The 12500-nt window shown below is 44.6% G+C and overlaps 1 protein-coding gene across 3 annotated transcripts in view; it reads right to left on the reverse strand.

Annotated features, from left to right (window-relative positions):
* tiam2a (TIAM Rac1 associated GEF 2a) overlaps nt 1-12500 on the reverse strand; it is a 68269-nt gene that overhangs the window by 32092 nt on the left and 23677 nt on the right. For all 3 annotated transcript variants that reach the window (XM_047821359.1, XM_047821358.1, XM_047821360.1), the window contains exons 2-6: nt 7485-7576; nt 5703-6777; nt 2976-3453; nt 2553-2725; nt 1373-1597 (exon numbers count right to left, since the gene is read on the reverse strand). In XM_047821359.1, the coding sequence (XP_047677315.1) occupies nt 1373-1597; nt 2553-2725; nt 2976-3453; nt 5703-6770 (1944 nt within the window). In that variant the 5' untranslated portion in view covers nt 6771-6777; nt 7485-7576. The remainder of the gene's footprint in view (nt 1-1372; nt 1598-2552; nt 2726-2975; nt 3454-5702; nt 6778-7484; nt 7577-12500) is intronic.

A 12500-nucleotide genomic window follows, 5' to 3' on the forward strand; every position in this document is an offset into this window, starting at 1 on the left:
CTATTAGAAAATGTACAGACAGAGAGAGAGAGATAGAGAAAGAGGGAGAGGGGGAGAGAGATAGAGAGGCAGAGAGAGAGAGAGAGTGCGAGAGAGAGAGAGTGTGAGAGTGAGGGAAAGACAGAGAGAGAGAGAGAGAGAGAGAGAGAGAGAGAGAGAGAGAGAGAGAGAGTTAGAGAGAGAGAGAGAGAGAGAGAGAGAGAGAGGGGGAGAGGGAGAGAGTTAGAGAGAGAGAGGAGGGGGGGGGGAGAGGGAGGAATGAGGATTTCTGGAACAAAGCAGCTATGAAGCGTTTAATATTTAGACTAAATCACATGACAGTAAATGTCGTACGACATGCTGCGGCTTTTAAACCCTTCTGTTTAACCGCGGGACTGACAGCAGGACGACTTCATGAAGACTGAACCCCAATAAAGCTCCGTGAGACAACAGAACATCAGGCTACGAAGGACGTGCAGGTGTAACGTTAGCGCTGAACGTCACTGTTTGTGTCTCTGTACGAAGTAAGACGCTCATTAATATGCAAATGTATTCAAATAATAACAACTGGTTTGTAAAGCTTTATTTATGCTCAAAGTTTCTAGTAAACTGGAGAACAAAGTGACGACTTTACAAGTTTCTGCTCAGCTGACCTGGAAGTTTTATTTAAATTGTCTCTGTTCCTTTGGTGAAGATAGACATGTAACACACACACACACACTCACTCACACACACAAACATGCACACACTCACTCACACGTACACACACACACACACACGGCTGGCACTGATTTAAAGAGATGGGAGTTCAAAGAGGTGCAGCTTCTGAGACAAACTTAACCCCTCCTCCCTAAATTCCTCACGCACTGCCTAGTACCCCTCACCCGAGGATAAGCCCCAGTTCTCTGCCCTCTGGCCTCCTCCTGACCCCTGCACTGGGGCAATATGCGTGACTGAGAACCTGGAAACGACTCCACTCCAGCTTTCATCATGGGAAAGAAGTCCATCAGATGGCAAGCAGAACGACGAGGAGTCAAAAATCACAATCTTGTGAAAAGGTTCTTCAGGGAATTCCTTAAAGGTTCCATATACAACCGTTTCCACTGTTAGTCCCTTTAACCCTGTTAGCAGTCCGAGATGCCCGTTTCACTAAAAGTGGGTAATAAAAGGTCGTTTGTCCGTGAGAGGGAACCGTATAAAAGGTTCTCCACAGAACCCAGCTGTACGCTTCGGTGATGTCCTGCTGAAAGAAAAACCTTGTGCATAAAAGCTGACACATTCCTTTTATCCATTTAAAGTCACTATGTAAATGTGTTTGGTGCAAATTTAATGTCATTCACATGACCAGTGTCTTGCATACACTTCGCTCCGCCCTTTTGCGCCGTTCTCTCACCTGGTTCTCGATGGCCTTCCTGTTCTTTGGATCGATTACGATAGACAGCTGGAGCTCCGCCATCTTCTTCATCTTTCCGTCCATGTCGATCTTCTGCAGCAGACTGCGGATCTGTCCTCGGAGCAGGAGCAACGTGTCCTCCTTGCCGTGACGCTTAGCGAACAGAGACGCGCTGGCCGAATGGATCGCGGTAACCCAGTTCTCCAAATCCGTTTGGCTGGTGGCCTGAAGAACACACAGAAGAACATTTTCATTATGAAAATCAGCATCATTATGAATTCGCTTTACGGTTTCACGTCTCCGTTTACTTGGAGAACTCGGGCAGGAATAAACAGGTTGTGGAATCGTTTCTAGTTTTTTTTTCAAGCTGAGAGACCGTAAAGAACCCACAAGGAACCCAACAGTACACAGTTAACATTTAAGATAAAGGAACTTTATCTGTAGAGCCCTTAAGAGTTCTCAATCCTTAGGAGAAGCCTTAAGTTTTCTACATAGAACCTGAGAACTGAGAGTTTCCAACTGGAGAAGAGAAACCTTCTAAAGAACCGCTCGTCTTTAGAGTGGGTTTTCGTGAACATCTGAGAACCTTGTGGGAAAACTGTGCAGGAATGCATTACAAAAAACCTTTAAGGGTTCAAACCCTGAACCAGAAAGAGCTCTAAGCTGATGTGAAGGTGCTCAAAGTGGTCTGGCGTCAGATTCTGGTTATCAGGACCGAACAGCTTGAGCGCAGAAACCAGCTGCGAGCTTTTGGACGGAGGAGGAGAAAAAAAAAAAAGCCCACGGTCGGGTTTGTGCTACCGATTTCTGGGATGAAGTGTGAACAGAGCTTTTCATGACGGCTGGTAGGACATTCGTTCCGCATGGGCGCTCCGAATTCCCGGCATTCCACAGGACACACGTAGGCAGGGTTCTAACTCCGTGACTCGAAAAAAGAGCGAGTAATTAATGGCTTCTAAAAAAAAAAAAAAAAAAAAAAAAAAATGCGTTCTGGAGATGTGGTTTAACACGGAGCTTCTGACACACGTGTTTATTCCTCCACGAGTTCTTGTTTGTTACAATGCCTTCTCCTTCAAAAGGATCTTACAATTCCCAGTTGGGACCTTCACATAAATAAATAAATAAATAAATAAATAAGTTTTCTAAAAAGACACTTTGACTCCCAGCGCTCAGGACCCACCTGAAAGAGGTAGACGTCACCATAGACGTTGCTGAGGCAGAACACATTCTCCTTCTTTGGGTGTTCGGGGACGGCCTGGACGATCCCGTCCTCAGCCAGCAGAGCGTAGCTTGGTGAAGTCTCCTGCTCCGGAGAACCTTTTCCATACGTCTCATAAAACAGGAGCGTGCAGCCTGGAAGAACAACAAACATAAATTGGGATTAATATCATTCCGATAATTTACTTCCTTTAATTGATTTTTGTAATCAATAACAAACCCTCACCATCTTTAATACCTAAAATATCCCCCCCTCCCTTCTTTGAGTTTTATTTTAAAATTTTGCCAACGATCTGTTGCCATAGCAGCAATCACCGATCGAAGATTTACTCCCCCTGCTTTACACCACGTGCTTTGGTGTTTGATAGAATAAACGAACACACACCTTTAAGAGTCACCCAGTACTGTTTCCACTTGCGCCTGGCCACCAGTTCCAGCTTGCGGTCTTTGTGCAGCGTTAGCAGAGGTTTAAAGGTCAACCAGCCGGCTCTCCTGACCACGCCCTGCTCCTTCTCACACAGCAGATCCAGCTGCTCCAGGGAGCCCACCGTCTCCTGGCTGCTACTCTCCGTGTCCTCTGCAGAGTTCTCGCCTCTTTCCTCGCCGCTTCCCGCCACCGTGTGGCTCGTCTCCAGCTCCCTCATGAAGTTGTCGTAGATGTTCTGTCGCAGAGCGTCTGTTCCTGAGTGAAGGGCTCCTAACGAATCGCCGCAGGACGGTAGCACCTGGGACTGGGAGCGGCCCCGACACTGGGCCTTGGGGTAGCCCAGCAGGCTAGACAACTGAGAGGGGGAGCTGGTGTCGGCCGTCAGTCCGTCTATACCGCTGTCGAAACAATCGATAGGTTCTTTATATCTCTGCTCCTGAGTGAGAGAACGAAGATAAAGAATCAGAATCCGAATCAGATTTATTGGCCAAGTGTGTTGACACACACAAGGAATTTGGTTCCAGCAGTTTGTGACTCTCAAAGGTACAGACATAAATAACACAATACTATACAAGAAAACACTGTTACTGTTAATTAACTAAATGTCTTCAAGACCTCGGATATGGTTAAAGGGTAACTTTAGAAATACTACGAGTGTTATCTCTTTTAAAAAACATACACAGTGGTCGAAAACACCTCATTTTTATATCCTAGAAACTAGCAAGGTTTAAAAGTGGTAATCTAGTAAGCATGAGCATAATAACCAGGAGTAATCTAGTAACCAGAAGTAATCTAATAACCAGGAGTAATCTAGTAACCAGGAGTTAGCTAGTTTACTGTACTGACAAAGATCAAGGGAATATTACTGGTTAGTGTGTTTGTTTATCTTGACATGTGAAACAGAAAATGCCTTAAAGATAGAACATAAAGAAAACTTCATGTTCCATGTAAATGATATTCTCCTTCACGGAGCGACAGAGAGACAACACGACACTCCAGGAAACAAAAAAAAAAAAAAAAGAATAGAGTGCACTTCAGAAGCAACCTGGCCCGGGTTGAGTGCCCTTCCCCACATCTCTGCTTTAAAGCCTCCCTCTCTGCAGCAGCTGTGTGTAATTACAGGAGAGCGTAAGTGTCGATGCCCCTTCACATCGCTGATCCCATGTCTGTGTGCCAGCTGCAGCATGATGCCAGAAACAAAACTATAATTCTAACCACGCCGGTGTGCTTCAGAGCAGGTAAATACAGAAGGGGAAGGAACCTCCATGAAGCTGCTACCGTGAATAAGGACAATCCTGGCTTTTCGTATCAGAGATAATCGACTGGTAAAAACATGAATTGGAATTGTAAAGGAATTGCTCAGGCAGACAGACAGACACAGACAGACAGACAGACAGATTTCTTTTTTTTCAGTAGATATGTTTTAGTAGTATTTATTATTTTATTGCACGTTATTTTGTGTGTTTATTTCTGAATAATTTATATATTACTAGTCTAACTTCTGCAAAAGTTAAACATTGCAAAACATTAATTCAGTGTTTAATGCAAAATTAGTTTATTATTTACAAACCCTGACTGTAAAGACTGACTTATTTTTAACTCTTATTTTTTCTTAGTAAGCACAACGGCAGCGAGAAGCAGCTACGCCTTTCATTTTCCTTCGTGAGAATAAACACAGGCTGTAAATTATGGTTATGTATTTCTGGGTTAATTGTGGAAAAAACAGGCGATGGCTGGAGTACGATTGCAACACAACTGCTTCGGCACACAAAAACACAGATTAGAGCCGAAATAGAAGAGAACTAACGCTACACGAAAGGAGCCACGACCAAAACACTGAGGCACGTCATCATGAGCGAGGACTCGAGCCTGCTGAGAGCCGATCTGAAGCGAATCTGAACCAGGAACCATCTCCACGAGTAACGCTGAAGCACCTGACGCTTCTCACACAGCCTCGTGCTAATATCATCGGATCACGAGCACTAACCTGACTGTCCTGATAGACAGAGTTTATATAAAGTAGCTGGAGATCCGGCGTGGTGTTGACGCACACGTGGAAATTAGCATATCCTCGATCTGGCAAATTCCAGACGAACACAGTGAATGTACCGAGTGTTTCGGAGCTCGTCGCCGTGTTCCCGGTGCACAGGTCTGCGCTGGCGTGTCACCAGTTTTATTTGGTAACGCCCCGTGGCTTCGTCCTAGCCGACAGCTGGCACGGTGCGACAAGCAATATTGTTCACCACATGGGACAAAAACAAGCGTGACCACGACGGCACGCTGCACAGACGCGGCAGAGATCTGGTCAGGTTACTTACTTCACTTCGTATGCGGTTTACGTTGAAAATATCAATTAGGTGGAGGTGATTAATTGCCTCTAACAGGACGTTCTGTTGCGTTTTATTTCTCTTTTTCCACAGCAAGATGTTGAAAGGTTACAGCTTTACCGCTGACCGTTACAAAGCTCGGTCACTGGAAATCTTCATCAAGTCATCAATTACACACATTTTTTGAATTCTTGAAATCTTTGAATTCCCCCTTAATGAGTTACTATAGAAACACCACCACGTACCATTAATATAACCCTGTGCTGTGTAGCTACACTACTGTCAGAGACGTTGTTATAGGAAATTAATGAATACCTGCCTTGCCTCGCTTACTATTCTCCAGCTAAAGTGCTCTTACCTTCGACTTCTTCTTCCTTCTGGTCAAACTCCCGGTCCAGTCACTGAGTCGTCTCATTCTGTTCCTGATCGTTTCCTTCTTTCCGGTGTCCTCGTCGATGGGTTTGGGTTTAGGACACGGCAACGTGAAGGAAGAGTACTGCCTTGCCCCCGAGGACTCTTCTGGAACAGGTTCTTCCATTACGCACACAAACGAGGACCTGTGTTTGAACGGCAGATCATTTGCAAGTGTCAGATCTTGAGCGTTGGGAAATGTGGCGGCCATGATGGGGTCCCGGTAAAGATAACGAGGGGGGAGCTGCTCGTCGAAATACTCTATGCGCACCGAGGGAAGCGTTTCTGATACCCGGTTGGGTGAGGAGCAGACGTCCTCCTCGTCGTTCAGCTCTGCGCCGGGCCCCCAGGGCGAGTCGTACCAGCTGCCTTCTGAACTCATTGAGCTTCTGTTGTTGGTTCTAATGATGGAGCTGCTTTCCGCCGGGGCGGATACACGACCCGGAGTGGACATGGTGTGTGACGTGGGGGAAAACTTCAACAGCTGGACAGAACCCCCGTTCTCATCCGGAAGTGTTGAGTTTTTAGAGATGTGGCTGAACTCGACCCGAACGCTGCCGTCACTCTTGATCATGACTCTCGGGCTGCTGTGATCTTCCAGTTCCTCCGATTTGGTCTTTTTCTCAGACGTCTTGCACCCGTTTACAGAGTGACCGTTACACTCACGTCCGTTTTCCTCGGGATGTCCGTTCTTAGACGGCTGCGCCACACGTTCTCTTTCTGGACCGTTCCACTGAGGACTGATCTTTCCCTTTGCTTCTCTTCCTTTAGCGATGTAGTCACAGTGCCTGGACATGGACGGCTGATCAGACTTGTGGTGTGACAAACAGCCACGTGATACCATTTTGGATTTGAAGCCAGAACCCCGTGATCCAGATCTCCACCAGCCATGAGGTGTCAAAACGTCTTCTTTGGAAAAACGGAGCTTGGTTGAATAAGGTTTGTGTCTATTAGGGAGAGAGAAGCTACTGCTCCGAGATCCCTGGATGCTGTACTGGCTCTCCGAGTTTCCCATCCCAGACCTGGAACACAGACAACTCGTCAGTAACGCAGCACTCATCAACAGTTTCATAACCCCTGAGATTAAATTGAACTTGGTGTGGCTTTGATTAGCTGTGATTTGGGATTCGTTACGAGCTGATGGATAAACTCCAAGCGTTAAAAGTGATTTCATGGAGCAGCACTTGAAACAACTCACACAGGAGAGAGAGAGAGAGAGGGACAGAGTGTGAGAGACAGACAAAGAGACAGAGAGAGAGGCAGAAAGAGAGAGAGAGACAAAGAGTGAGACAGAGCGAAAAAGAGAGAGAGAGAGAGAGAGAGAGAGAGAGAGAGAGAGAGGGGTGCAGAAAGAGAGAGAGTGAGACAGAGAGACAGTGTGAGAGAGACAGACAAAGAGCCAGAGAGAGAGACAGTGAGACGGAGAGAGAGCACGAGAGAGAGAGATAGAGAGACACAGAAAGAGAGAGAGAGAGAGAGAGAAAGAGTGAGACAGCGAAAGAGAGAGATAGAGAGACACAGAGACAGAGAGAGAGAGAGAGAGAGAGTGAGACAGAGTGTGAGAGACAGACAAAGAGAGAAAGAGACAGAGCACGAGAGAGACAGAGCGAGAGAGACAGAGAAAGAAAGACAGAGAGACAGAGAGAGAGAGAGAGAGAGAGAGAGAGAGAGAGAGAGAGAGAGAGAGAGAGAGAGAGAGAATATTTCATGATATTAAAAGAAAACCTACCAGTATCAGTAATCAGTACAGAACTAGAGCTTCACCATCTGTACAGCCATCATCATGATTTGGTCACCAAAGCGCCCGACTGTCGAATTCATCTGCAGGTTATTAAAAAGAAAAAAAAACAGAACATTCTTATGAGCTCAACCGAGTTATTAAACATATCCATCATTCCTGATGACTCAAACAAACCCACTAAACATTCATAAAGATTCAAAATACTTTCTGTTACATGAACAAAAACGTGTTGTGTCCACTCAGTAACTCCATCTATTTATTTTCACAGTCAGCTTCCCGTTTAAGCCTCAACCGCTACTCACTATTTTTTACCCGGCACGGACCAGACGTCATTCGTGTCTTGCCCCGACGGTTGGGAAAACTTTTTGAAAGCTTCCTTTATGCCGATTAGCGTTTATTTTCGAATGCACGATTTCCAGAGAACTTTCTTTTTTCTCATCTGTGTTGCTGAACGTCTTTACAAGGAGGCCAAAGAAGCGATGGCCAGAAAATGCTTGTAAGGACTGTTTCCAGCCATTGCATAAATAAATATACAAATAAATAAATAAATAAATAAATAAATAAATAAATAAATAAATAAATAAATAGGACTCCCAAGGACGTTTTCCTTGAAAATGACTGACTTCAGAGAACAGTGGTGTACTTTAAGAAAACAAGACACAACGCACTTGCAAAAGGTTTTAGTCAAATCAAGTTCGCAGCACCTATGTGGGAAAATCAGAGGCCCGGATCAGGAGAACATCTGCTCCTCATACGTTCATTCATCAAAACTTTCCCTCGTTTGACCTACAGATTAGCATCGAAGCCGGTTAGTGCTACTTCCACAGAGCAGGAGAGGAGAGAAGAGAAATTAGAGAAGAGGAGTGAAGAGAGGAGAAGAGAAGAGAAATGAGAGAAGAGAAGAGGAGTGAATAGATGAGGAGTGAAGAGAAGAGAAGAGAAGAGAAGAGGAGTGAAGAGAAGAGAAGAGGAGAGGAGAAGAGAGGAGAGGAGAGAACTCTCATGCTGACCAGCTGAAAGATGCAGTTCAGTGAGGAAACAATCGAGTCAGCAAGAAGGATACAGAACAATGAGGGTTCTACCATTTTAGCACAAATACTGGGAAAGAAAAGGCATTCAGCCACACACACACACACACACAGGGAAATGCAGAGAGAGGTGTACAGAAACAGAGTGAGACAGACAGACAGCCAGACAGACAGACAGACTAATTAACCCTCAGAAGATCACAAGTTGCAGGACACGTCTCTGAGTAAGAGTCAGTGCCTCAGGCAAAGCTGAAGTGAATTAGAGTTTGTGTGTGTGTGTGTGTGTGTGTGTGTGTGTGTGTGTGTGTGTGTGTGTAGGGAATGTCTTACTCATGCCTGAATAAAAATACAGCTCCACTGTCTGCTGCCGAAACGCCACCACTGGAACCGACTTAAAATAGAAATATGAAATATTCGTATATTTTTATTTTGTCGTCGTAGAGACACAGACATGAGCAAACGGAGCAGACCGTTAGTTCCATGGAGAACATCAGTGACTCAGGCTGTGGTCCACGTGTGTTTCCACTAAAGCCTGAGTGATTCAGCGGAGCTGCTGGTATCTGCTGAGGAGAACCTTGTTGTCGGAGCACTGACACGACTCCCCACTTACAAACCTGTCCACCTTTAAAGACCCACACCGTGAGATCCTTGGGTTTAACATCACGTCACATGGGTGGGAAACTGGGTTGTACATTCGAGTGGCAGAAGAAAGATCACCAAATATCACAGTGTCATGGTGGGCATGTCGTTTAGGACACGTGTAATTTTACACAATTCTATTCACGATTCAAATCTAAAGGTTGGTGATTAAATGATCAAATAAAAAAGTTCAGACGCTTCTCCATAAACAAACCTCTCTGCTGTAAGATCATTAATCACAGCAGATGTTTGTCCAGAGTGATGAAGCGTCTGTGTTACACCCAAAAACCACTTAAGCCAAGTTCCTGATCCAGGCAGAAGCTCTGAGACACATCACAACTACATCTTATTCGATCCCTGTTTAAGTAAAAAGACGCAGATTTTTATCACCAATCACAGGAAGTGACTTCATACAAAAACTTTACCTAGCAAACACCTGGAATAACAACCACATACAACAACCCCATATTAATCCAACAAGTATCACCATAGCAACCCAATGTGACTCCAAAGTAACCATATATTCATGACCTAGCAACACCATAGCAACCATCTGTGACAGCATAGCAACAATATAGCGACAACCTAGCAACACCATAGCAACCATCTGTGATACCATAGCAACCATACAGTGAAAACCGAGCAACACCATAGCAACCATCTGTGATACAATAGCAACAACCTAGCAACACTATAGCAACCATCTGTGATACCATAGCAACCATAGTGAAAACCTAGCAACCTAGCAACCATCTGTGATACCATAGCAACCATAGTGAAAACCTAGCAACCATCTGTGATACAATAGCAACAACCTAGCAACACTATAGCAACCATCTGTGACACCATAGCAACAACCTAGCAACACTATAGCAACCATCTGTGATACCATAGCAACCATACATCAACAATCTAGCAACCACCTAGCAAGAGAAACTATAGAGAACAGCTTAAAACCCCACAATCACCTGTGATAGCACAGCATTTGCCTAGCAACCACCTAGCAACAACCCGACAAACCAAAAACCCCACAGCTAAAAATATATTTTATACCTTTAAACCTGAAAGTTTTTAATGTTGCAAAAATTTCATTAAAAGATCCATAAACACACGTGATGGAGATTTAGTTTGTAATGTTTTATCTGCGTAACACAGTGACGAGGTTTAACACTCAGCACTGCTGTCCTGGCATGTTCCTGCAGAGATTCATCATCCTGGCATAAACTCAAACAATCGTGTGATGATAATAAAAGTGCACAATGTGGCAGAAAAGTCGGAGCAACAACACAAAGCAGATTCATTCAGTCGCCGATGAAGAAAAGAACCAAGTTGTAACTTTGAAAGTCATTCAGTGACGATCATAAAGCAATAATAAACCTCTTTTAAACGAGGAGCTCGTAAAAACCAGTCCAAACTCACAGAGATACCAGAAACACACACACACCTGCGAGCCACAAGCAAACAAAGCTACACACGCTGCTCTTTTCAAAACATCCGCTCCTTAATCTAGTCTTATACAGGAAACAAAGTGGTGGCCAAAAAAATAATAAAATAAATCCATCTTTCCTTACCCGAGTGGAACAGCTTTAATCTAATATGCTTTGAAGCACGAGTGAGAGAAATCCAGCTCTCCAACTCATGACTCGGACAAAAAAAAAAAGAGCTCTCTGAGTGACAAAGTTAGACTGAGCTCTGACTCACACACACACACACACACACACACACACGTGGAAACTCCCACACTGGTGGTAAGTCTGTGTGACTCTTAATCGCTAAGAGAAGGGAAAGAGAGAGAGAGAGAGAGAGAGAGAGAGAGAGAGAGAGAGAGAGAGAGAGAGAGAGAGAGAGAGAGAGATGGAGAGAGAAAGAGAGAGTGCGAGAAAGAGACAGAGAGGGGGGGTAGAGAGAAAAAGAGACAGACGGGGGGGGGGGGCAGAGAGAGAGAGAGAGGTAGAGAGAAAGACAGAGAGAGGCTCACACTAACTCAACGTCTCCAGTGTGTTTGAATTTGAGAGCATGCATTTATTTATTTTAAAAAAAAAAAAATTCTACTTGACTTTTACTCTCTCCGTCCAGCTCGAGCTCTGCTGTCGTCCATTCGGGGCCAAACCACCACATAAAAAGCGGTCGGTGGTTTGAGAGACAAAAGGATTAGCTCATAAATGCACAGAATAAAGCACGTATGAATCTGATTATAGTGCAGGAGACACGTCAAACTCACAGGCATGTTTTAAAATCATCTGGTGGGGGGGGGGGACAAACCTCCTGACTGCGTCGGTTTAATCCTGAGGTCCAACAGGAAGTTCATTCAAACGACTTCGTTCACAAACCGCAGCCAAAAACATTAGCACTATGTTCAAAATTGCTACGTACTTTGATACAAGAGATAAATAAAACTCAAGGAACCTGCCGAAGAACACGCTGTGACTTTGGACTGAAGCAGCGAGATAAAGCTGCTCATCGGACTGATTGGTTGGTAAGTGATTTCTTTTCAAACTTCTGTAAGAGGATCAGGAGTCTGAGTGGAGCTTCACTCAGCACTGTGAGCAGTCAGGAGGGAACATGGAGGGCTTTGGTGGGATTAGTCAGGGTTTTGAGGTCATGCAGGCCGCCGGGAGACGCAGCCGCACTCTCAAGGCTTAATTAGGTTCTGCACAAAGCTGAGGAACAACAGCCATTGTGTCGAGTAGATACGGTTTACAGCCAATTACAGGCAGCGACTGTGTCTCCCGATGCACCATCAAAGCTTCTCAGAATGGTAAAATCACTCCGTCTTTATGGTACAAACCGGAACGGGACGGTTTCTATTTCTGTTAACGAAGATAAAACTGGTGGTGATTTCTCTATGATCAAAAAAGAGCCAAAAATGTCTAATGAAGTCGTCTCGGTGTTTAATTACCGGATTTCTTCGTTCGTCTTCACTTCAGTGAGCGCTTAGAATTTTAATCAGAGAAACGTCAGCTCTCCGGGACGAACCGTCACAAACCAAAAGTCTATAAAATGTCCATTTGTCTCAGAGGTGGACCATAAAGATGGACTCATCACAAGTGATAAGACTCAAAGTTCAGGAGATGAAGTTCACCTTAGTGAGTCGTCTTATGTAGAACTTTACACACTCAGGTTTGCATTTTTAAAAGCTCATGCTAACGATTTACACATTACACCATTCATATCCAGCCCAATGTAGAATCTCTGTATGGAGATCATTAACATTTTAGTTCACTTAACTACTTAACTAGTTTAACTAACCCGCTGTAAACCATCGCTACATTACATCGCTAACACTTTGTAAGCTTGCGATCGGGTTTCGAGAAACACTGAAGCGCCCTGCTTCTCA

Source organism: Tachysurus fulvidraco, chromosome 12, assembly GCF_022655615.1.
Source record: "Tachysurus fulvidraco isolate hzauxx_2018 chromosome 12, HZAU_PFXX_2.0, whole genome shotgun sequence".
NCBI classification, from domain to species: Eukaryota; Metazoa; Chordata; class Actinopteri; order Siluriformes; family Bagridae; genus Tachysurus; species Tachysurus fulvidraco.